The sequence below is a fragment of the Apium graveolens genome, chromosome 7 (genome assembly GCF_009905375.1).
Source record: "Apium graveolens cultivar Ventura chromosome 7, ASM990537v1, whole genome shotgun sequence".
Taxonomy (NCBI): domain Eukaryota; kingdom Viridiplantae; phylum Streptophyta; class Magnoliopsida; order Apiales; family Apiaceae; genus Apium; species Apium graveolens.
Window position 1 is genome coordinate 3491073 of NC_133653.1, and position 24943 is coordinate 3516015.

The 24943-nt window shown below is 34.6% G+C and overlaps 3 protein-coding genes across 3 annotated transcripts; 2 read left to right on the plus strand and 1 right to left on the minus strand.

Annotated features, from left to right (window-relative positions):
• Positions 1 to 478: 478 nt before the first annotated feature.
• LOC141674471 (cytochrome b561 and DOMON domain-containing protein At3g25290) lies at positions 479 to 1650 on the plus strand. Its single transcript, XM_074481175.1, has one exon. The coding sequence runs from the start codon at positions 722 to 724 to the stop codon at positions 1442 to 1444; it is 723 nt and encodes a 240-aa protein (XP_074337276.1). The 5' UTR covers positions 479 to 721; the 3' UTR covers positions 1445 to 1650.
• Positions 1651 to 7871: 6221 nt separating this feature from the next.
• LOC141671746 (cytochrome b561 and DOMON domain-containing protein At3g25290-like) lies at positions 7872 to 10899 on the minus strand. Its single transcript, XM_074478075.1, has 3 exons — positions 10193 to 10899; positions 8733 to 8987; positions 7872 to 8389 (listed from the first exon to the last, which is right to left on the minus strand). Exons 1-3 carry the CDS (start codon positions 10805 to 10807, stop codon positions 8081 to 8083), a joined length of 1179 nt encoding a protein of 392 aa, XP_074334176.1. The 5' UTR covers positions 10808 to 10899; the 3' UTR covers positions 7872 to 8080.
• Positions 10900 to 14883: 3984 nt separating this feature from the next.
• On the plus strand, positions 14884 to 24302 carry LOC141671330 (uncharacterized). Its single transcript, XM_074477529.1, has 14 exons — positions 14884 to 15336; positions 16820 to 16929; positions 17416 to 17478; positions 17566 to 17752; positions 17897 to 18001; positions 18082 to 18212; positions 18309 to 18897; positions 19176 to 19241; positions 19408 to 19484; positions 20373 to 20654; positions 22041 to 22383; positions 22478 to 22624; positions 23040 to 23570; positions 23960 to 24302. Exons 1-14 carry the CDS (start codon positions 15079 to 15081, stop codon positions 24146 to 24148), a joined length of 3078 nt encoding a protein of 1025 aa, XP_074333630.1. The 5' UTR covers positions 14884 to 15078; the 3' UTR covers positions 24149 to 24302.
• Positions 24303 to 24943: the final 641 nt, after the last annotated feature.

Below are 24943 nucleotides of genomic sequence, written 5' to 3' on the forward strand. Positions count from 1 at the left end.
TCGTGTCCAAAATTGCCGGGTCTAGTTCTCATATATTCTCGAGATAAGCGAGGATTGAACTGAGATGACAGAGGATAAACTGTTAATCAGTGAGCTATCCAACCGTGCTCAGCTTAAGCGCACCTTAAGTAATCATGAAAAGATTCAGCACACCATTCAACCGTCATAACCTCTGCTTCAATTCGAGCATCCACATAAAATCGAACTTATAATTTTATAACGTAAGCCCCTAAGGTCCCGGACTGAAACGACTGAATTCTCAATTATATTATGCCATGTAACATTAGTTAACATTATAAAACCGCTAATCTCTTTTTCTTATCACCTACTCATAGTCTCTCTTTTACATGGAATGAGTATCTGTACTGTCTTTATCAACCAATCACATAGCAACACCCCCTAAAAATATTTCGGTTTATATTACAGTGTCATTGTAATGTAAAAATCTTCTATAAGTTAGTAATTACTTCAAAAAACTATTTTGTAAAAGTAACCAAAATGAAAAGTTTATATAATCTTCTTTGTATCACATTGAACCTGACCTATATGTTTATTTTGTTTATACTGATTTCTTTTAGCAGCTTATCTGATTAAATAATTTCGCCTATATAGTAGTATCTTCTCTGTACACCAATCATAACAAAATCTCTTTCTCTCTGCAATCTCTCTGCAATCTCTCTCAATCTCTCTCCCCCCACTCTCTTTCTCTCTACTCTCTACCATGAAGCTCTGGCTCCTGTTCTTGCTCTCACTCCTCATTACACTATCATTTACTCCCACAACACATTCCCAAAAATGCACTTCCCAAACATTCACAAACAACAAGCTCTACAAAAACTGCACCGATCTCCCAACACTAGACTCTTATCTTCACTACAATTACGATGCCGATGAGTCCACACTCTCTGTAGTCTTCATCGCACCTCCTGCCAAGCCAGACGGCTGGATAGCCTGGGGAATCAACCCGAACGGCACGGGCATGATCGGGACTCAAGCTCTCATTGCCTATAAAAAATCTGACGGTAAAATGACTGTCAAGACTTATAATCTTGTCTCGTATCGTCAAATCGTGCAGTCCAAGCTATCTTTCGACGTGTCTGACATGTCAGCAGAGTATTCTGACGGTGTCATGAGGATTTTTGCTAAATTTGAATTACCGGAGAATATGACAGTGATTAATCAGGTGTGGCAGGTTGGTGCTGTGGTGAATAATGAAATCCCCGCTAAGCATGCGTTTGATCCAGTTAATTTGAATGCTAAGGCAGAGCTGAAACTCGACAAAAGTGCTGGTAAAAATAGTACTGGTGCTCCTAATCCGAGTCCTAGCAAAGATGATTCTAATGACAAGGACAAGAAGGAGAATGGTAGTTCGAGAATCGGTGACACCGGATTTGGTTTAATTTTTGTAGTTTTGTTCTCTCTTTTCGGAGTTCTGGTTTTATGATTATAGTCCGATAAATCTGTGAGTCGAGGTTTTAATTGCGTGACCGCTATTTTTTACTGATCGATCCATATCGTATATTGTACTAGTATTTGTGACAACCAACTTCTAGAGTTTAAGTACTAATCAATATTGTTATATTGTATTCGATAAATTCAAATTTGATAAAATAATCTAAAATTCTCAACTTTATGCGGTTTCGCCTATAACGTGTGGAGGTCACGAGTTTAACTCAAGGCGTGTGTGATTAATTATAAAAAAATGAAATATTAGAATTTAGACCTGCTAATTTTGGCAAAGTTGGTAGTAAGCAGTGTAGATGTGTTCTTGCTTTGCTGGTATTATGTTAAAATTAATTTTTTTCGAAACTTATAGGATCTGTTAACCGGTAGAAAGTATAGGCATTAATTGTCAACCAATTTTGTTGATGTTTTGGAAGACTTTTGAGTATTTTTCTTGCAGTAATTACATTGAATTTGAACAAATATACATTCGAGATGATGTTGCTAATTCTGTCCTGCTATCACTTTTCACCGACCTGCGATAGTGCGATCTACTGTTTAAACAAATGGGGTGGGAGTATTCGAACCCGGATCTTATGCTATTCAACGTATGCCAACCAGTGTTTATTCTCGGTTGCATTGACTTCACATACAAGCAACGTGACTGAAGCTCTGATCGCGCATTCAAGCAATAAAATGATCTTGTGACTTGCAATTATCTTGTGTCCTGAAGCTCTGAGCATAATTTACATTGCTGCATTGTCCTGAAGCTTCTACATTTACCAGTGACATGAATTAGGTTGTTATCTAGGACTGTTTTTCGTGTTTGTTTCTGGAATTTTGACACTGCGATTTCAGGCAGATTGTAACAACCCGCACTTCCGGACTATTAAATTCTAAATCGAAAACTAAAAATAAAATATATTATTACTCGATAATTCTAATAGATCACGAAATTCAAAGCAGCGGTCAAACTCAATAATCAAAATCATAAAAATAGAGACGCAGCTCCACAAATCCGATAATAATTGTCTAACAGATAATTAAATTTATTCTCTAAAAACAAAATCTTTATTCTAATTCAAATAGCACAAAACGAAGCAGCACAGATCTCCACATAGTTCTCATTCCTTAATCTTAATATGCTCCAAATTCCGAACCTGAAATGTTAAAAGGGGTGAGCTACACAGCTCAGCAAGTACAAATTGACTAACTTTTAAACAGAAAAACAATGGGTGTTTTGATAAAACGATTTTTCTTAAAACAATAATAATTTTGTAAAACATTTTCTAAAATAAATCCAACCCAAAGTTTTATATTTTAAAATTCAGAATTTAAAACAGAACAGAGCAGAATTTATAACAGTACAGATTTTATAACAGATCTGAGCAGAATAAAACAGAACGAAACGATAATTCTTATAAATACCACAGTCTTGATCTACGGCCACACTTTGCCAGTAGCCGGCATCTAATTCTTATTCTTATTCTTTATACCACACTTTGCCAGTGGTCGGCATCTAAAGTTCAATAATTACGCGCCCTTAATAGGTATCTAAAGTTGCACACTTGTGCGCCTACTAAGGGTATCTAAGGCTAGTTCCGGAACTATAGCGTAAATTACGAACGGTTCGAAAACGTAGAGACTGGGTTCTAAAATTCACAAATACTTATATCTTATAATTTCGAAATCAAAGTTTTTATATCTTATATGAAATTAAAAACAGAACTGAAATATCTTTTCGGAAATTTAAAAGTAAGTCAAAAGGTACTTACTTCAAAGCCTGACCAGATCTGAATTTACTCTTTTTGACCCTCTAAACGATATTTTCTTGAAAAACACGAAACACGAAAGCTGAAGATAACGAAAAGACCTTTCTGAAAAGTCCAGAATCACTGAATTCTGACTTACGATGAATTTTCTACGAATTTTACAAGACAGCTGATTTTTGCTGAGAAAGTCCTACGAATTTTAATGATAAAAACAAGGAATACGAATATGGTGTATTTATAACGATACAAAACCCTATATCTTAACTAGGAAATAATAATATTTCCTCCTAAAAATTTACAACCTCTCCAAGTAAATTCCATAAATAAAATATTTGATACACACAATTACCTAAACTAAAAAAATTTCGATTTTCTAAATTATTCTTACACTTATTTCCACAAATAACAAATCTTTTCACAAATCAACTACCTTGCACAAAATGTTTTCAGAATATTCTAATTTTAAAATATTTATCTAGACAAATTAATATCTAATTTCTAATAAATAAATTAAAAATAAAATTACGAATTTTACATTCTTCCCTCCTTAAAAGAATTTGGTCCCCAAATTCACATAACATAAATAAATTAAATAAGTCACTAAAGAAAAGAAATCATACCTTAATTGCGATAGTTGTCATTTCCTGTCAGCTGAAACACACGTCCTTTGCCCATCTTGTTATCTGCTTCCTTCCTTGTTGAAGCTAGTGGAGGTGCTTAATACTAATGGGACTAGTGCTGCTAGAAATGGCACGGGAGTCTTAGTAGTGGTGTTGAATCCACTAGTAACTAAGTTTTCTCCCTGTGACAGTACTAAAGATTAGTTCCATTGAGATATAAGAAGTAGAGAGACTTGGGTGACATGTCGAGTCCCCGTGTCAAATACTCAGCGTATTACCGTATCGGATACGCAAATTCTTTCCCGATATCAATTTAAAATTTTATCTTCAGAAACTCTAGTCAAAACCTATTTTAAAAAACTACATTCATAAAATTAAGTGTATATGTCTATTAGTTACTACAAAAGTATTGATTATCGTATTCATTTTTGTATAAACTAAAAAATTTTACTTGTATTTTTGTGTTTTAGTAAATGATGCATTTGACTCATTTTTCATGCAATTTTTGATTTTGTTAGTATGTTTTAATTTGTTTAACATGTAATATATATGATTTTTTTGTTTATTTTTTTCGTGTCCCTCCGCACCCGTATCCCCATATTATTTTATTTGTTGAATTTCCGTATATTCGCACTACAAACTCGCCCCGCACAAGTGTCTATGCTTCTAGATTAAGATATAGCTAATCAGCATATAACACGTGACATTTTTGTAAACTTTTGTCGTACCTAATTTGGAACCTCTAGCATTTTTCGATTAACATAATGACCTGGGCTACAATTTGACAGCACCTTTGATCACAACTTAAGGCAAAGTCCCGGTTATGTACATATTTGAAATTATACTAGATGGTTAACAAAGAGTCCAGCTAGCTTAACAAGATGGTTGCAGATATTTTGGTAAATAGCTTACATCTCCACTTGTTTCTCATTTGGATTTAAACAAACAGTTGTACAAGAATCTAATGACGATAAAGTTTATTTTTGTCATCAACTGTAAACCACACACGATCTCTCGTCTCTACGCACATATCCATAACCTTAACCCTCCCTCCTGCAAGTCTCGCATTGTCATGTTTCTATCAACTGATGTTTACAGTAACAGGTCCCCAACTCGTAAATTCGAATATCGATCGGTGACCTAAGTTACTCCGACTCTTTTGTTTAGGTTGTCGTACTACTCGTGTCGGACACTTGAACACTCGAACACGACACTTATTCCGTGTCGGATCCTTTGACTGAAACATGGACACTTTGACCAATTTCGCCGTGTCGGATAAAAAATAGGACATTGTCCCCGTGTCCCCAATTTTTGGACTTCTAAAATCCGACACTCGGATATGTGTCGTGTCCGACACTCGGTCAGTCGGTGACTACATTGCATTCATATGTATACTTTCAGTCGAACCTGCAGTCATCACATTTTTGCGGGAATATGAACTAAAAAGAAAGTAAAATTTTGTTGGTTTTGCAGATGCATATAGTGAACAGTTGGTGCGTGATGGGCTAATTGTGTGACCACTTGGGAGCACTGAAAGTCTGAAACCATTAATGTATAGCCGAGAAGATTGAAAACTAAAAAAAAGGTGTAGGTTTGAGTCTAGTCGCTAGTGCATGCATATTCTTGGTAAGATGGACTAAACAATTTTAGTTGATTAACAAAGTCTTATGTGAAACAATACTATATTAAGAAGATAATTAGGCATTGGGAAAGACAATTAAGCAATGCATGTTATTAATTTGGTACTCCTCTTTCTACTTCATACACAATTCAAAGAAAATGGAACTTTACTTCTCCATGGGATAATTTGAATGTGTCAAGTTCTCATGTACTACGATAACATGTTAAGTAACTACTCTCGGATCGTGTGTTATCGAACCCAGTGAACAAAAGACTCAAACACGAGACCCCTTTTTAGGGTTGTAATTCGAGTCGGGCGGCTCGCGAGCTCGCCCGGCTCGAACTCGTTTAAGTGGGCTCGACTCGGCTTTTTTAACTACAAGCCGAGTTCGGGCAGAAATTATGGCTCGTTTAATTACCCGGGCCGGCTCTACTCGACTCGTAAAATTAAATGAGCCGAGTTCGGGTAGAGTTTTAGGCTCGATTAAGTGTAAAATTAATCAAGCCGGCTCGACTCGATTTATGAAATTAAACGAGTCGAGTTCGGTCAAGGTTTTGGCTCAATTAGTTAAACGAGTAGGCTCGGCTTGACTCGATTAATCTCGGCTCGAATTACGTCCGACTCGAAACTCGGTTCGCTCGGCCCAAATTATAGCCCTACCCCTCTTTAAACCGAGCATCTAAATCTTAAGGCATGAGAAAAAGAAAGAAGAGTTTTTTATGATACTTAACAAATAGAGTTAATCAACATGTTATACAATATTACTAATATTTTGGTAGGGTAGAGTGGTAGTATATAGAAATTGTTTGTAGTGTACATGGACCCTGAGTTAGTGCAGTATTGAAAGGGAAGGAAACTATATATTAGTGTAAAATGTAAAATACAGTTGTTTGTATGTGATGCACCTAGGGCTAGTTGTTTGTTGTCCAACGGCGTGTGTTAGAGCACAAACAAGAAAAGATAGGAGGGGATGGTCCAGTGATTGTAACAGCTGCAATTTCAATCAGTTCAGTCCATTTTTTCTTTTTGGTCATCTAAACATCATCATGACATGTCCTTCATTAGATTAAACAGACTTTGTTTGTGATAATGTATGCTAATTAATTAATTAGTTGTGTAACTTTCAATCAAATCCTTGCATTATGGGGGATGTCGATCTCACTTTGATTTTGTTTCTTCATTCACAAAGGCCACTTGTTTTACGCCGTAACATCTGTTTGCGGAAAATTATGCGGATACGAGGAATCCTAAAAACAAAAAATAAAGTGCGGATAGAGAAACGTGATCCTCGCGTGTTCAAATTAAATCTATCCACCTATCCGCAAAAAATTCCGTAAATAAATGTGTTACGCCTAGATTTCTGCCGATGCAAGAACACCATTCGGCTTCCAAAAATTCCCTTCGGTTATGACATGAAAAGGAAGACCTCCCCCGATTCACTTCCAGTTTAAGAATCAGTAAGTAATTTGAGTATAATTTGAATGTAGAAATAGGACGTTGTTTCAGAAAACAAGAAAGTAAAGAGTATTTGAGTGTGGCTTGCTTTCTGTCTTACTTTCATTTTCTCTTTATACTCGTCAAATTTGTGCAATTAATGCTCGTCTGTTATGCTGAAAATACGAACGAACGTTGGAGGAGAAAATAGAGGGAGCCGTTTTGATTTTGTCTTTCAACGGTAGGAAGAAAGGCTTGATGGGCCTTCAACGGTAGGAAGAAAGGTTTGATGGGCCTTCGGCCCAGTGATCTCGAAAGCTCTTGCGCCTTCGTTTGATGGGTTTTATTGGGTCTATAGCCAACAAGATGGCCGCAACCATTGATGGCCGGAAATCAGGACTCTCTAGATTAATGTTTAATAGAATAAGAGCAAACAGTTTAAAAACCAATGCATTTAGAAAAGCAACTAAGCAAGGGTAAGAGAAATGAGAGTGAAAGATCCCACTTTGCTCAGATGGGTTCAAATTAAGAATCCAATATAAACCTAGGGACCATGTGGTAAAGAAAACTTCACACAAGGAGAAAATGGTTAAATAACAAGGGATTTCAGACTCAAAACAAAACACCCTGGACCAAGGACCAAACACCAGGGCCAAGGCCAACAAATTTACCTAACAAAGTAGAAGTATAAACCAAACCCTCAGAAGCATCATGAATAAAGAGTGGAAATTTTAACTTTTATGAATGACATTTTGTATAATTATAGATGGTTTGCATCAATGCCATGTGCACCTCAACATACTTTAAAATAAAGTTGCCTACACCTCAACATAGCATCATCTTCTTTCTTCCACAAGAATGATGATGATTTTAGATTTAGCTCATCTTTAGATTAGACTAATGAAGAAGCACTGGTGTTAAACTGCTAATTGAAGATGCAAGATTCTAATTAGTTAGTTCTAACAGTTCCGATGCATACAGTAAACCTCCAAGGGAAATACGTCTTATACTTATAAAGGCTGCTAAATATGTCTATACAATGCAAAGCGATAACCAAGGACTATTTTTACAGATAATGATGAAGGGAAGCCACGCAAACAAACCTCTTTAAATATCTAAAGCAATAAAAGGGATGAACCCCAAACAATATATTCCGCGGAAACTCAATCCCCAGTCCTCTAATTACATGATCACTGTGAAAGCGGTTGTTGCCTGCCGTCTCCATTGTGTTCACCATTGTAAGGTTTAGTACTCCCCGACTTTCTCTTTGAGACCATAATCCACGTGATTGCCTCTAATATTACAGCAATCACACCCAAGGCAACAATGACACCTATGTAAGCTCTTTTCCACTTCTCTTCTGGGTCCAAAATATCTAAACCTTTAAACACATTAATGATACTGAGAATGACAATCGCATAACCAAGTCCGTGGTGGTAGACTCTCCAGTGAAATCTGTACTTGTGGTCCTTATTTGGTCTCAAAAACAATGCAAATATCTAATGAAAAACATCAAAAAAGAGAGATGCCATAAGATATTATATTTTCAGTCCGGTCACACTACAAATAAGGAAACAAAGACAAGACACAATTCCAAAATTATTTTCTTATTTAAACAGCCAACATTAAATCTTAATATCAACAAGAATTGTTACAATACATATTATTAGACATGCATTGCTTGATTAATAGTTATCAGTCCCTTTCTGATGATGTTCAATTAATTTTACAAATGCTAAACAAAAATCCTAGCAGAACTATATAGAATGCCAAACGAGGGGACTGTTATACTTGCCATAATATTATTAAAAATAAAACATTATGAATGCAAGAATAACCTACCTGAACTGTTGCGAGAACAAAGAGTGCAATTCCAATATTTCGGTGAGCACTGTACTTGACCCCCTTCGATTGACTCCCGAGCTTAAGACCTGTTCCCCAGCCAGCAACCCCAACAGCATAAGCTGAAACCTGGCAGAATGCATGAAGATAAAACCATGCTGGATCTGCTGACGGGAAAGTGCTCATATACCTCGCAATGATGATTCCTACTGGTAATAATATACCCCAACTCACAGCATTAAGAACTCCGTGAATCTGAAACAAAACGATGGATATATAATTACTTTTACTTCAGTTCAATCAAAGATACGATGCGTGATAAGACTAAGAAAGTGTTAAAAAAGAGGGGACAGAACCTATCACAATAAAATTTTCAAATTTATCAAATCCTCACCTTTTATAATAGTTACTTATATTATATCTACATGAAAACATAAAGATTAATTAACAAGTTATTTCTTGCTTGCTTGCTCTGAAATAATCCTGATAATGGCATTAAAACACGAACTTTGAACTAGCCTAAGCTGAAACTAATATTTCGAACTGCAGTAGGTAAATAAACCAATATTTAATTCTGAAATCAATTTGTGACTACTTTGGACTATATCACCCCAAATAAAACAGCCAGAAATTGCTGCAACCCTATTTAATTCTGTTAACACATAAATAAAATCAGCTTTACATACTAAATCCCAAAAAATCCAAAATTTTCTGATCTGTTTGACCATAGTAGTACAAAAATATGACCTGCAGATTAAAAAAAATCACTGTACAGTGGACCCAGCAGAAGAAACTGAAGGTGTAGAGCAGTTCAGAGTTCACACATTGTTGCTATGGTATCTCCTTACTACCAAACACATAAAAATTTCAGCTTTACATTCTTTATTCCCAAATAAAAAAAAATCAACACTTCTCTCATTTTCTTTGACCATAGTACAAACAAAAAAACCCCTTTCTGATAGAAATTCAAAATTAAAACAGCCATAGGAAAAAAACTGAAGGTCTAGAACAAGATCAAACATTGCTGCTATGCTGTCTTTTTCTGACAAACACTTAAAAATCTCAACTTTACACTCTCAATTCCAAGATCCATGCTTCATCATATATAATTCAAAAACACACAAACACTTGCATATATAATATAAAAATCTCAATTTTACATTCTTTGTTCATTCTAATTCATTCCAAGATCCATGCTTTATCAAATATAATTCAAAAACACACAAAAACTTGCATATATATTCCAAAAATCTCGACTTTACACTCTTTATTCATTCTAATTCATTCCAAGATCCATGCTTTATCAAATATAATTCAAAAACACACAAACACTTGCATATATATATATATATATATATATTAAAAAAATCTCATCCATTAATTTGTATTCACATAATTCAAAAATCTAACATACAATTAAACAACTAAACGCACACAAAAAGGTCCAAAAAAGTACTTACATTCTTTTTCCTGTGTCTATCACCACCACCACCATCACCACTACTCATCCCACTAACCAAATCCAACCTCCCTTTGGAATTCAAATTAGCCGGCGAAAAATCATGTTTATCCGGCACGCCACCAGTCACCGACGCACCCACCTGCCACACCTGATTAACCATCGTCCCATTCAATTCCGGCAACACCACCGTGGCAAAAATCTTGAAAACCCCATCAGAAAACTCAGCACTTTTCTGGGTCACATCAAAACTCAACTTAGACTCAACAATTGGGCCATAAGATTCAATACTATAAGTCTTGACAACAACTGACCCATCAGAATTCTTAAGCCCAATAAGAGCTTGTGAGCCTATCATGCCCGTGGCTGTTGGGTTAATAGCCCAAGCAACCCATCCATTAGGCTTAGGTGGCGTTGCAACAAAAGCTACAGAAAGTGATGATTTTTTGGGATCATAAGTGTAGTGAAGATAGGAGTTGAGTTGGGGGAGGTCATTGCAGTGTTGGTAGAGCTTGTTGTTGGTGAACTTTTGGGAAGTGCAGGTGAGAGAGTGGGAGAGAGAGAGGAGGGAGAGAGAGATGAGAAAGAGGAGAGAGAGATTTGTAATAGAAGCCATTGATGTGAAAAGAAAAGCTTGAGAAGAGAGAAAGTGTGTTGTGGAAGAGAGACTTGCTGTAGATGTGGTGTTGAAGAGAGTCTTGCTTTTGTCTACATGATGTAGAATTTATAATTTCTTTATGTCTGGATTTGGTTCGAATTCACGTTCGTAATAGTTATTTTATGGAAAATTGTTAAAAAATTAAATTCGACCCTAAAATATTGGGTAGTCTCCAAAAATAAAGTATCTAACTTCTAATATATGTTTGCCTTTGATTATCATACATCATTTTTCTTTGCATTTTTGTAATATTCACAATTTTTGGAAATTTTTGACATTAATTTTGTATTTATTGGATATTTAAAAATTCATTATTAATACCCAAAAATTATAAAAATTGGGGCCAAATATTTTTATTAGGAGGGTAATTAGCCCCTTAATTTTATTTAGGGGTATTATTTTCATAAATATAAATAGTTGATTTACTGTTAATTAATTAGTTAATTAATCATAAAAAAATCAGAAAAATCAAGAAAATCCCCAATTCTCTGAAGTTAGGGTTTGGAGTTCTTGGAATTAAACCGGATTTTGAAAGTGATTATGTGCACCGATTTGATCATGTGAGTACTCGTTGTGAAGCTCTTTCAATCCTCTATCAATTTCTGTTATCAATTTCATGCGTAGTTTTATCGATTTTTGATTTGTATTTTCGGTTTTTAATTCGAATTCGGGTTTTGAGTTTGAGATGTTGTTTGTTGATTATGTGATTACGAGCTTAAAGATCGTCAAACAGGGAGTCGAACGGCACCGGTTTTGTGCTTGTTGGTGTCCGTTTTGAGCTTGCCGGAAAACGGCGACGCCGCCGCTGTTCTTCGCGATTCCGGCGTCGTGTTCGACGAGGACGAAGAAGGAACCAAGGGAACATCGTTTGTGTTGCTGTTGAACAGAAGCGTGGAATAAACGGGATTTAAATCACGCATTTTGATCGATTTTTGATCGCCGGAAAATCCCCGCCGACGTCGGGTTTCTGGGCAGCCATGGGCGTTCTTCGCGACCCGGGTTCGACTCGGTTTCCAACCCGGTTTCGACTGGGTTTGATCCTAAAAACCCTAATCTGAAACCCTGGAACATGTTTCTGATATATTATTTATTTATTATATTTTCTAAAATCAGAAAATCAGTTTTAGTAATTCTAATAATTAATTAAAAATCAGTTTTAAATTCTGAAAATTATTATAATTAATTTCTAAATTATCTTATTAATTTATAAATTCGAATTTAATTATTTAATTAATTATTTAATTATTTATTAGTTATCTAATTAATTAATAATTAGGTAATTAATTAGTAATTAGGTAATTAATTAATAAATAGGGATTAAATAATATGATTAATAATCCGATAATTAGTTAATATTATACGAGTAGTGATTCGATAATGAGAATTATTATTCGAGCAATAATTTATTCGAAGAATGTCGTAATAATTGTTCGAATCGTATAAGTTATAGTAATAATATAATAGTTCGATAGTATTCGAGACTAGTGAGTAGCTCGTATTTATACCAGTAGTTAATCGTTGAGTTAGATTATAATTCGAGTAGTTAGTATTTATTCGATAAATAGCGTATCAGTTAGTTGTATCGATTATTTATTTATAAATAATCGATCTAATCGAATAAGTAATAATAATTTGTAAATAATTGTAATAAATAGTAATTAATCCTAATAATTAGGGATTAATTATTTTAAAATACAATAATTATTAGTTAATTATTTAAAAATATAATTAAGGATTGTTTAATTATAATTAATTAATTATAATTAATTATTAATTAATTAAATCTTGTTTAATTCAAAATAATTAAACTGTTAGTCCGATTTGAGCGAAACGAAGACCCTTAGACTTAGAAAAATGAAACGAATCTAATAAAAATAATTGTAAGTCATAATTTCTTCCGAAAGAGAGTGGTCTTGTGATAGTTAATTGTTTATATGCCCTATTAGGGGTAGAATCGATTCAAATAAATCCCGAAAAATTATAAATAAAATCAAATAGGGTTAATTAATATAGGTATGAGTCTCGTATCGATTCTAATAATAATTATGAGGTTAAAATTAATTATGTGCCTTATGTGCTACGTGCTTTACTTGATTACGTGAATCTTATGTGTTATATAATTATATGTTTAGATATGCGAGTCAGATAGAAACGCATGGGTAGATTGATACGGTTACGTGGTATCAATTCAAGATACGCGTATGTAGTAAAGTAACTAAACGACTATCTTTCTATGATTGGTTCAGTATCAGCAAGGTAGATCAAGCTAGAGACCGAATGCGGTGAGTTGAACCAGGTTAAGTACGCGCAAGACACGTTTTCCCCTATTCTAAATTCAGAATAGTGAATTATACCCCATTTTACATATCAGTTACACTTTGATAATTCTTGTTCATATACACTGATATACAATTATTGAATCTTGTTTATATTTCATTTCGATTCTTGATTTCCCCCAAGTTATTGAATCCTCTATTCATATTCCAATACTTTTACCCCTGTTACATATATTATGATATATCCTTATATTGGGATACATCAAAAGCATTCCGATTGTTCCGGATGGTTACGATACGGATTGGGCATTACCTAGACCTTTAATTAATAGGCCATAGTTGCATGAGTACTCCTTATGTTGGTTGGGTCTCTGCAGTTGGGTATAGATCCGCACCGTATCCTGACTGATCAGCGGGTTATAGTGCATATGTTGGTTCTTGTTTCCAGTCTTGTTCCTTTGGCACTCGCCAGTGTTGACAAATTATTATCCTGTACAGATACAGATGGTTGTTCAAACCAGCAACTTATTGGTTTACTTATTCTTCTCTCTTAATACTATATATATATTGTTACAGGCTTGTTGAGCAATTTTGGCTCATTCTCCTTTATTGTGATTCCTATTGTTTTACAGTTAAGGTAGAGAATGAAACCCATCAGAACCCGCATAGTCAAGAAGCGAGTCAAGCAGCGGGACCCTCTTATACCAAGAGTGTTTATCCCTATTCCAGAAGAGAGTTTTGAGCTACCAGATCAGGTGTAACAGGATAAGTAGTAACGTTGAGTTGAATACAACTTTTGTGTATTTTGAATAAAAGTTGTGTGGCGAGAATGTAGATAGAATAAAGTTTTGTAACAAAAAGAGTTCTTAAGACATATTGTTTTAAACTGGTTTGTAATAAAGTCAGTGTGTCGTTCTTGTTTTCAAATCTTAACCTTAAATGATCCTGAGTAGTAGTAGTTTGGGGTAATTATTTTATTTATATTCCGTTGTGCAAGATTAGTGAGTAGTTATTATTAGTAATGCCCCAAATCTATACCCCGGATTTAGAGGGTGTTACAATAAATTAACAATATAAGCCCCCAAATATTTTCCAACACCCGTATCGGTATGAAATATGAATACCCAATATACTCAATAACTCGTATTGTTTATCCATACAAACATTAACAACGAAATCGAAGACTTTTGAAAGTTTTATTCATGGCCTAAAATGAGTTTAAAAATTAACCAAAATAAATTTAAAAATAAAATCATATATGTATAGATATTTTAAAAATCATATTACAATTTTAAGGCGATTTTTTTTAATGTGCTAATAAAAACGACTTTCTTGAAGACGAAACCGATTATTTGTTTCAAATTTAAATTTGAGAAACAAAATCGATTATCTTTGTCCATCAATATCATTATCAATCTCCAATCATCACAAAAGATCAGATAAATTATTATTAGTTTTGACTTTCGTAGAACATAAAATACTTAATAATGATAAAATATAACCACAAAATATAAAACAAATCAAACGTACCCAGTATATCCCGCAAAAGTAGAGTCTCGGTGGGTGTGATGTACGCAACATTCTCTTCATTCAAAAGAAGAGCGAGGCTGTTTCCACAAAATATTTCTTTAAATGAGAACATTCAATAGAATATTAATAATAAATAAATAATTAAAACAAAAATAACACATAAATAAAAGTAAGTTACAGTTATAGTGCAACTAACGGTGGAATATACTAGAAATATTTGGTTTCGGGTACATAACGTAACTTGATTGATTTCACTTAACGACATACATATACATACAGGTAGTTCGTAAGTATACTCAATTAATTCGGCGGATCATCTCATCATCAGTGTCGGCAATTGAATTAATTCAACAAAATCGAACTAGTAATAGTATAAACATGTAATGTAGTAGCAGTTGTGTTGTTTCTATAGCTTAATCGAAGATGGATTGGTCTTTACAACAAAAAGTAGAGTCATGGATCAGAGAGCAACGATTGAAGATCAGTTGGGCCGTGAAATGGCCCGTTGTGGTGATTAATTGGCCCTGGACTAGTGGACAGCAACAGAGGAAACGGATCAAGGAGGAGTTTGAGAAGAGGAAGAGACAGCTTGTTAATTTGTGTCATGCTGTTAAGGCGGATTCGATTTCTGATTTGCAGGATATATTGTGTTGTATGTTGCTTTCGGAATGCGTTTATAAGGTTTGTTTTCGGTTTCCCCTCTTTCGTGTTTGTTTGCGAGTTTTTTGTGTTTATGAATGTTGTTTGTTTGTTATTTGAGGTTAATGATAGGTTAGGGTTTATTGAAATGCGTGTGAGATTAGTGGTGTAAGATTGTAAATGTATTAGGAATTAGGAATTTAAGTTATGATTGTTTTGGAGTAGGGATTATATGAAATTAGTGATGTGAGATTGTAAATGTATTAGGAATTTAAGTTATGATTGTTTTGGAGTAGGGATTGTATGGGAAGGGAAGTGATAGGTTGTTCGGAGGAAGAGGACGATGCCTCTTTGTGTCACATTGTGTTTAATAATGTGGTTCGATGTACATTATTTTAGGATATGTGAGTTGACAAATGAAGGCAGTCTTATACTTGTTGAGAGGCAACTAAAGGAAAGCAAGGATCTATGGTAATTTTTTTTAGTGTTTTTGTGTCACCCTTGTAGCTTGTTGCTACTCAAAAAAATAATAACCAGGTTTTATCATAGTTCATCGGTAGTACCATAATTCAAGGGTGGCATGATGAAAAATTGTCCACCGAGGCTGAAGGGGCAACTTCTATAGGGTAGGCTTCTGGCTTCTGATTTGGTTTGGGTTGAATTATGGGTTTTAAGGAATTAGTCGAAGTTAGATGCAACCTAAATGAGGATGTTGCGGTGGACTAATGGTCGAACCATATTGGAAGAAATACTTATTGATGTTTTAAAAGGGTTTGGATTCAAACATATCCATACCTATCTCAGAGGAAGTAAGGGAGAGGAGATTGTGGTGATTTTGACACATCCCGGGTGGCGTATGTCGAGTGTGGACTCATGTGTGTTGGGTGAACAGTATTTTAGTTGAGGGATCGAGGGAGAGAGGCAGATCACGATGGAATGGGAGAATAAGTAAAACCCTAGATTTAAGGAAGCATATCTCTATGTTATTCTACTTATATAATCTAGAATATTCCTAATAATATTCCTAATAATATTAATAAAAGATACATAATCAAGCATAGGTAATATCTCCGTAAATAAAAATTTATAATACTTACAAATTAATTTATTATTTCTTCTATCCGCGTCTTTATTCCTTATTGATTTCTATTGAATATTTGAATGCCATCACTTTTGTGTTCTTGTATATGTTGTTATTACTGTTTGGTAATGTTTAATTTGGGGACCTTCGCACAAAACGTCTGTAGTTTTACCGAACTCTACCCAACCTATTCCTTGCTCTATGTGTGGGATGCATTAGGTCTGCTTGATTTGATTTAGCATTCTGATATATTTTTAGTAATATGATAAGCTTGTGTTTATATCACTATTCCATACCTATGAGTTGTCACTATTTGCCATACGAGGATGCTTCACTGTGAAATTTCATGATTTAAAGAAGCTTCCTTTACAAAAGTTTGTATTTATTAATGCTAGGATTGAAGGTTTGAAGTTAAATTTGTTTTTTTTGTTCTTTGCATGACAGAGACCTGACACTGAACTGCTTCGATCCGTGAACAAATTCAAGGCCGACTTTGGAAGTCAAATTGTTTCCATTGATCGTGTTCAACCTTCTTCAGATCATGTTCCTCACAGGTGTTTAGTTAATTTTTAAATCCTTTATAGCTATTTAGTTAATTTCCTCCCCAATTTCAGTACTTGTCAAACTAAATACCTGTATTTCTGCCTATTTCACTCCGGTTAGATTAGTCTACACCTAAATACAAACTTACTCAAATTTCAAAATTTAATTCAGCTAGTCTACAAGGAAAGATGTTGTTGATTAGCTACAAGTAATGGTGTCAAATGCATGTGCTGTTGATATTCTATCATGCATCTTTTCATATTCGTTGGGGAAAAGTACGATATTTAAATGTGCCCATGATTTGAATAGGAAATTAGGAGGTATTGTTTAAAAGCACAAATGATAGGTTATAATATCTGAAGCTGCTGAGGTTGAGCGTGTTTGCTATTATACATATCCTGGCGTACACCATTTTCAAAGTAATTCATTATACATGAGTTGTACATAATTTTAGCTTCTTTACTTCTATTTATCTTCTTCTGTTCATCCACCTTCAGGTATTTATTGGCTGAGGCAGGGGACACACTCTATGCTTCTTTCGTTGGAACCAAGCAGTACAAGTAAGTGTGCATGCATAAGAATATATAGCATTCTTTGGTCCTCTAAACTCACTTTTTTTTCTCCCTTTTATGCTTTAATATATTAAGGGATGTCATGGTTGATGCAAATATACTTCAAGGTGCCATATTTCATGAAGATGATCTAGAAGATCTCAATGGGTCTAAAACTTCCGAATCTGTTGATTTTGATAGTCAAAACAAAAATGCTGATGATCTTGTGAATAGCCACGAAGTGAGGCAACTAAAATCGTCTGTTAAACCAGCTGCTCATCGGGTAAAAACACAACATTTTTTTATTATTATTAATGGCATCACCTTGTGAGACATCCTTTGGTCTTTGTATTAAGTGCTACTAGTGATTATAATATGTTCCCACTCTTTGCAAATACAAAAGCTAAAATGTTACAAAATTTTGTAGGGGTTTATGGCTCGTGCCAAAGGGATACCGGCATTGGAGTTATATAGACTGGCCCAGAAAAAAAATCGAAAACTAGTGTTGTGTGGACATTCACTCGGTGGAGCTGTAAGTTGGACTAGTTTGCTATTTTCTGTAGTTTATATTAATAATTAAGTGTTCTAAGAATATGTGTTTTCACTGTCCAGGTTGCTGTTTTGGCTACACTAGCTATTTTAAGGGTCATTGCAGCTTCCTCTTCAACAAAAGAATCTGAAAAGGTCCAGGTCAAGTGTATCACATTCTCCCAGCCTCCAGTAGGAAATGCTGCCTTACGAGAGTATATTTCCATATCTCATCTTTGTCGATTATACACGCTAATCAGATATGTATCTATAACTTATGATGTCAATGTGTCCTTTTTTTGTTCTTCCAGCTATGTTAATAGAAAAGATTGGCAACATTATTTTAAGACCTACTGCATTCCGGAAGATCTTGTGCCCCGTATACTATCCCCTGCATATTTTCATCACTACAATACACAAATTCCTCCGGTTCGTGCTGGTGATGACGACGAAACCTCTTCTTTATTAATACCAAGAAGTGAAAATAAATTGGATAACAGAAAGCCAGAAAAATTAAGAGAATCTAACGGAGAGCAGTTAGTACTGGGTCTGGGCCCTATGCAGAGCTCCTTTTGGAGACTTTCGAAGCTTGTACCGATTGAGGCCGTTAGAAGACAAATATATAGGTTCAAAGAGAAAGCCGATGATCCTCCGGTAATGTCCGTTTCTAGTGATCCTTCTCGAGCATCTTCCATTGAAGATGTGGTGGCTGCACCACAGTCTCTTGAGATCCAAGAAGATTCTGATGGCATTTCTCTGAAACCCATATCGGAAAAGAAAAGAGAGCCTCCTGGTGGAAGTAAAACTGAAAAGTCATTTGGAAAAATTAGTAGAACTGGAGGGGATAGTAGAACATGGCGTAGAGTGCCGTATCTACCTTCATATGTACCTTTTGGGCAGGTAATTGCTCTGTGAGCCCGTGTTATACTTTTCTTGCATTGAGTACATGAGCTTTTACATTCAATATATGTTTATACAGAGCAGTGTGAATGTTTGACCGGAAAGTTTGAAAAATGTGATTGTGCATCTGTGTACAGCTTCACATCTCATTAATAAAACTCGTGTTGCAGTTTCAGATGTGGGATTTTTTTTTGTTATATTCTACACGGTTCATGATTAATTTGCTCTGTAGAATATCTGGTTACCGGTGAAGCTAAAATATTATTTAATTGTACCAGCTTTACTTGTTGGGGAGCTCCTCGGTGGAAGCACTGTCTGGTGCAGAGTATTCGAAGTTGACATCGGTCTGTTTTTTTTTTTGCTTCTTTATAGTTTAGAGTGTATAATTTGCATAGCAATTTTGCTTTCTTCTAAATAAGCTAGTAAGTCTGGCTACAGTATAGCTACTCTGCATGCCAACGGTTGACGCCTCTAATGTTGTTTGCTTTCTTCTGGCAAAGACATGCTCAGGTTAAATCTGTGATATCTGAATTAAGGGAACGGTTACAGTCACATTCAATGAGATCATACAGATCAAGATTTCAGAGGTATTTATATACTTAAAATTTCTTGGTCATACTGCGAGGGAACTACATAGCCTAATCAAAATTACAGGCTAGCAATCACATGTCTTTTTCTTTGTAGCCAATTATCATCTGAACTTTAGCGTTTTACTATTAGAAAAGGGGATATGTGAATCTTCATGTTGGATCACCCTAACAATTTGTCTATAGATCACCCCAACAATTTAATGTTGGATGTTCTTGTAACTATTAAACCATGTAGATGTGACCTACAACTTGAACACAAGCATTAATCAAGTTTCATGTTCTTTATTTTCTTTGCTTTAATTATAAGAGATATTTGTACTACAACTTACCAAATTTGACATACTCGTTCAATTATGCAGGTAGATTATGTTTACATGGTTGGACTGTCTTTAAAAAAATAATATCAATTATTAAGATGATTTATACCCTAGCTTGGTTAGGCTTGCTGCATATCCCTTGTTGCGTTACAATTATATACGTCGAATGATCTCCATTATTTCAATGTGCTTTCATGTATTATATGTCCGGAACAATGGATTGAGATGAATACTTGAACTCCTTTGTGATGTTCAATTTGTACTCGTGAATTTTTCATCAAAACTTTGTTTAGGTCATTCATCTTTTAGCAATTAAAAATATAATTTGGGCCAAGTAACTTGGTACCAGAAGTATTCGATTTTCAAACATCATTGAAGTATCAGTCTTGTTTGTAATCTGGTATCATCAGAGCAATTGATTTATAATCGTAGGAATCGTAGTAGATCTTTATTCATTGCGATTGAAGGTATAGGTATCAGCATGCATTTTTTTTGTGGGCCCAATCATTTCTTCAGTATTCATATCTTGCCACAAATCCTAAATGTCATGGTTAAATTTTGTTTTCAGGATTTTTGATGTTTGCATGAATGATAGTTCTTCGACATTTTTGGGGATAGATCAGCTACAGCAATTTCCTCAGCTACAAAAATGGCTAGGTAGTTCTGTTGCTGGTGGTGTTGAGCTTGGGCATATTGTGGAGTCTCCTGTCATTCGTACAGCAACTTCTGTTGCTCCTCTAGGATGGACTGGTATTCCTGGTGAGAAGAATGCAGATGCCTTAAAAGTAGATATTACTGGTATTAGGTTACATCTCTGTTCGCTGGTTCAGGCTCGAGTGAATGGTATCTGGTACTCTCTTTTTTCCCTTCTCTATATTTATGCATTAACATATATAGTTCATATGTGTATATTAGGATATAAATGAGCCAAACTTGTTTGCTTTGTAACTGGCATGCTCACTTTTCAACATATTGGTTCGTTCTTCTTTATTGGATGGGATTTTTTTTGCGCTACTTGCTTCGTATTTGAGAGGGTTGCCATATTCCATAGAGTGTGTGTAGACTGCATTAAACTCTGCACCCTGATAAGAGGGTTGCTGTTTTCAATAGACTATTTTATAGGAAGTCAAGAGATATGTAAAAGATAAATAGTGACCAAGCTCCTGAAAAATCAGAATGGCTTGTTGCCTTTTTTACTCTTGAATTGTAGTATCAATACAGGTAACCGAATTATTCAAGACTGGACAATCTGATACCGTCTTATATGCTAGTCCTGTGAATGCATGCCATTTTTGAGTAAACGCTTGGACTTTAAATAACATGAATCACCTTTCTTTCATATATTGTATTTTTTCGCTAATTTTTCCTTCTTATAATGTTGCTGTAAACCATTGTTTAATATTAAACTGGCAATGCGTACCTTATTTAAAAGATGATTTGCGTCATGTACATCTAATTTAGACAAATCAGGGAATATTAGTTTATTGTATTAAACAAATTTTATCTAAATGATCTAGTGTTTTTCATTATATTTTGTAGTTCATATCATCTCACTTATTATCATATGTATTTATACTATACCACTAAACCCGAGTTCAGTCCTTTGTACCGGGTAAAAGTAATAAAAATTTGTATCAGTTGGTCTTGTGGGATAGGTTAAAATAATAAAATATGGACTTAAAATTTTTGGATTTTAATATATATATATATATATTATATTGATCTTTTGGGCCAGGAAAAGATTTGTGATACTTAAAAAACTTTTTAAAGGTAGGATCTTAGATGGTATATATACTTGAGTGATTGGGTTATACAAATAACATCCCAATGAAAATAAGATCCTATATAGTTAGTATATAAGAAATATCTATATTTAAATATATAGTTTCTTTTAAAAAGATGGGCTTTTAAATAGGAAGTATAATTTTTGGCTTGTAGACTATAGCAGAATAGTCAACTAGAACTCCTTTCAACACCCCGTCATAACAAACATGCATATGAGACAACTATGTTGGGGCAGGGGTTGATCTGATTAACACTTCTGTGAAGAGCTCTGAGTTTGATTATTCGTCAAATGCCAACCATCATGTATGCTGAATCACTCCTGCACAATTATGAAAGAAAGATCAAGTTATTTACTTTGACTGTTACATACATAAAGCCATTAACTCTATCAACTACAGTTTGTTGGACTACTCTGTCTGCGATGCATCATTTTTTTCCTTGTCTTGATTAGGTGCTCAACCACTGTGGAATCATTTCCTCCTGAACCAATGTGTACCTCAAATCATCATGACCTGAAGCCAGATATACAACGCATACGAATAGTGGTGGGGCCTCCTCTGAAACGGCCTCCAAAGAACCAGATGTTGATTGATTCATTATTATCAGACTTTCCTTCAGCTGATTCAAATCCTACCGATCTAAGAAAAAAACAGAATGTCTGTGCATCTCATGTAGGAAAGTTCATCTGCCCCAAAGGTTTAGATGATGTTGTTGTCTTTTGTACTACTGATTTCTCAACCATCTTCAAAGAGGTCCATGTTAGAACTCGCAGGGTGCAATTGATTGGTCTTGAGGTATTCTTGGACAAAGACTTTTTTCCTTGCAACAGCTAAATGATTTACATATATATAATTTATGTGTAGAAGTAATGACTTAGTGGTGGTGTAGGGTGCTGGTAAAACTTCTCTTCTCAAGGCAATAATGGCCAAGGGCAGGCTTCCTGCGGCTGCTCGTGCTGAAGATATGCATGTGGATTTTGATGAAGGTGTTTCTGGTGGTCTGTGCTACTCAGATTCAGCAGGAATAAGTCTGCAGGTTCATCTTTTTATTATATCTATAATGTAAACTCTTTGGTTTAGTTTGTCCTTTCGTGTTTTATTATGTCTCCTCAATTACTTGAGATATCTTCCAAAGCTTTGCAGTATAATTTTGTGCAGAAGTCTTTCATATAATTTTTTTGGGAAAAAAACATCATCAAAATATTATTTCCATATTTTAAAATAAATCTCAGTTCTTGCATCCTATAAAAATATCTCTTTAGTGTGTTTTATTACTTTAATTTTCTTTTGAAAAGCATCTCCCTTATCAGTATTAGTATTTTTTTTATTATTATCAAAATGCTCTCCATATCACATAAATTTTTGAACAATGGCAAATAGGTACCTTCTTTTAATTTTTGATTAACCCGCTTTAATAGTTTAACAATTTGTTTGGTTTTGTTGTAATGCAGGATCTGAGTAAGGAGGTCTCTGCTTTCAGGGATAAGCTGTGGATGGGAGTTCGTGATCTTAGTAAAAAAATAGACTGTATTATTCTTGTGCATAATCTATCTCATGAAATTCCCCGATGCAGTCAAGCAAGTGCACAGGAACAACCGGCACTCTCCCTTCTACTAGACGAGGCCAAAGCACTTGGAGTCCCTTGGATCCTGGCAATAACGAACAAATATTCTTTAAGCGCACATCACCAAAAAGCAGCAGTTGACGCTATCCTACAAGCATACCAAGCATCTCCCAGTAGAACTGAAGTTATCGATTCATGTTCACATGTACCCAGTGTTGCAAATACTACTTCATCCGTACTTTCTACTGGAAGAGATTTTGATGCCAAGTTGGCTGCGTTGAATCTAATTTTTGCTCCTATAAATTTGGTTCGTAGGCCTTTTCAAAATAAATCACCCAGTCTTCCTGTTGAGGGTGTAAGTGCTCTATTTCGAATTGTTCAACGTGTTCTTCGAGAACATGAGGAAGCTGCTTTGCAGGTAAAGCATGAGACATACTATCAAAGTCGTGTTAATTGTAAGCATAAAACATAAGTAATAAAATTCTTTAGAAGAAAGCTAGGCCAAAAGCTTAACACAATTAGAACCTTTTGCACGTAAAATTTTACATTACCTGTTTTTTAAAAAGCTACATAACTTTGGATGCAGTATTGTTTTTATAACTTATATATGCTCCAATTAATTATTTTTAAGGTTATCTCTTTCATCTCATTAAACCAAGGGGTCCAGATGTCACACATTCACACACTTATGAACTGCATAGATATTCTGTGACATACTGATATAGAATTAATCTTATTGACACTGTTATCTGGAATTGGTTTAATATCTTTGAGGGAAAAGGTTGATTTTTTTTATAACTATTGAAGGAGCTTGCTAGAGATAGACTTCTGTTGGAGTCTGCACGAGAACATGCTGTTGCTGTGGATGCAATTCGGGAAGCACAGGCTAGGGCTAACTCTTTGACTGCTGCAGCGGTTGGTGGTTCTCTTGGTGCTGGTCTTGGCGTTGTTATGGCAATTGCTATGGGTGCTGCATCTGCCTTGAGAAAACCATGAGCTCTTAAGTTATGGAGAATTGCTCTTTAAATAGTTTGAGTAAGCTAGTCATAGGAAGTTACTGCTGAAAATGTTGTTAATTTTTTTATTATATTTATATTCTAGATTAACATCGAATTTTATATTTTTTAAAATAAAAATTTACAATTTATGATGAGATTCTATGATAAAAACAATGGTTATCCACGGTTTTCCATATAAGATGGTTCTCCACGGAGTAAAGACCTATATATATATTTATATTAAACAGAGAAAAAGGCCCCATATATCATTAGTTGAGGGAGAATGACCCTGAATGTCACTTTAGTAAAATATGACCATAAATGTCACACCAAAATGGAGTATCGTTTGCCGTTTATAAACGAAAGTGTGTGTTAGGTTTTCAAATTTTTAACTTTTGAAAAAGTGAAAATGCAACCTCCTAACATGTTTCTATCATCCTAAACTTGGTTTCAACTTCCGTTTTTCTTTTTTAACATTAAAAAATGGACCTAAATTTTAATAATTTTTTACATTTCAGGTTTCACCAATCCCCTTTTGGATTTTAGAAATATTAAAAAATAATATCAATAAAATATATACCGATTTAGGATTTAAGTCCTAAACCCTAGAGTCTAAACCCTAATTTATTCTAGGGTTTAGTGCATGTAATTATTAATTATTTTTAATGTTTTAGGTTTCACCAATTCTCAATTTGTGTTTTAAAAATATTAAAATATTTATATATATTAATAAAATGCAAACAAAAAAAATAAAGTTTTGAACTTGAAAACATCAGGTTATCTAAATTAATAT

Excerpts from the sequence above, each read along its gene's own strand:
- LOC141671330 (XM_074477529.1), top strand. The coding sequence starts at position 15,079 with ATGGATTGGTCTTTACAACAAAAAGTAGAGTCATGGATCAGAGAGCAA. Across the intron at positions 17,479-17,565 it reads GTTGGAACCAAGCAGTACAA|GGATGTCATGGTTGATGCAA; the intron begins GTAAGTGTGCAT and ends TAATATATTAAG. Across the intron at positions 18,898-19,175 it reads CATATGTACCTTTTGGGCAG|CTTTACTTGTTGGGGAGCTC; the intron begins GTAATTGCTCTG and ends TAATTGTACCAG.
- LOC141671746 (XM_074478075.1), bottom strand. The coding sequence starts at position 10,807 with ATGGCTTCTATTACAAATCTCTCTCTCCTCTTTCTCATCTCTCTCTCC. Across the intron at positions 8,988-10,192 it reads ATAGACACAGGAAAAAGAAT|ATTCACGGAGTTCTTAATGC; the intron begins GTAAGTACTTTT and ends GTTTTGTTTCAG. Across the intron at positions 8,390-8,732 it reads TTGTTCTCGCAACAGTTCAG|ATATTTGCATTGTTTTTGAG; the intron begins GTAGGTTATTCT and ends GTTTTTCATTAG.
- LOC141674471 (XM_074481175.1), top strand. The coding sequence starts at position 722 with ATGAAGCTCTGGCTCCTGTTCTTGCTCTCACTCCTCATTACACTATCA.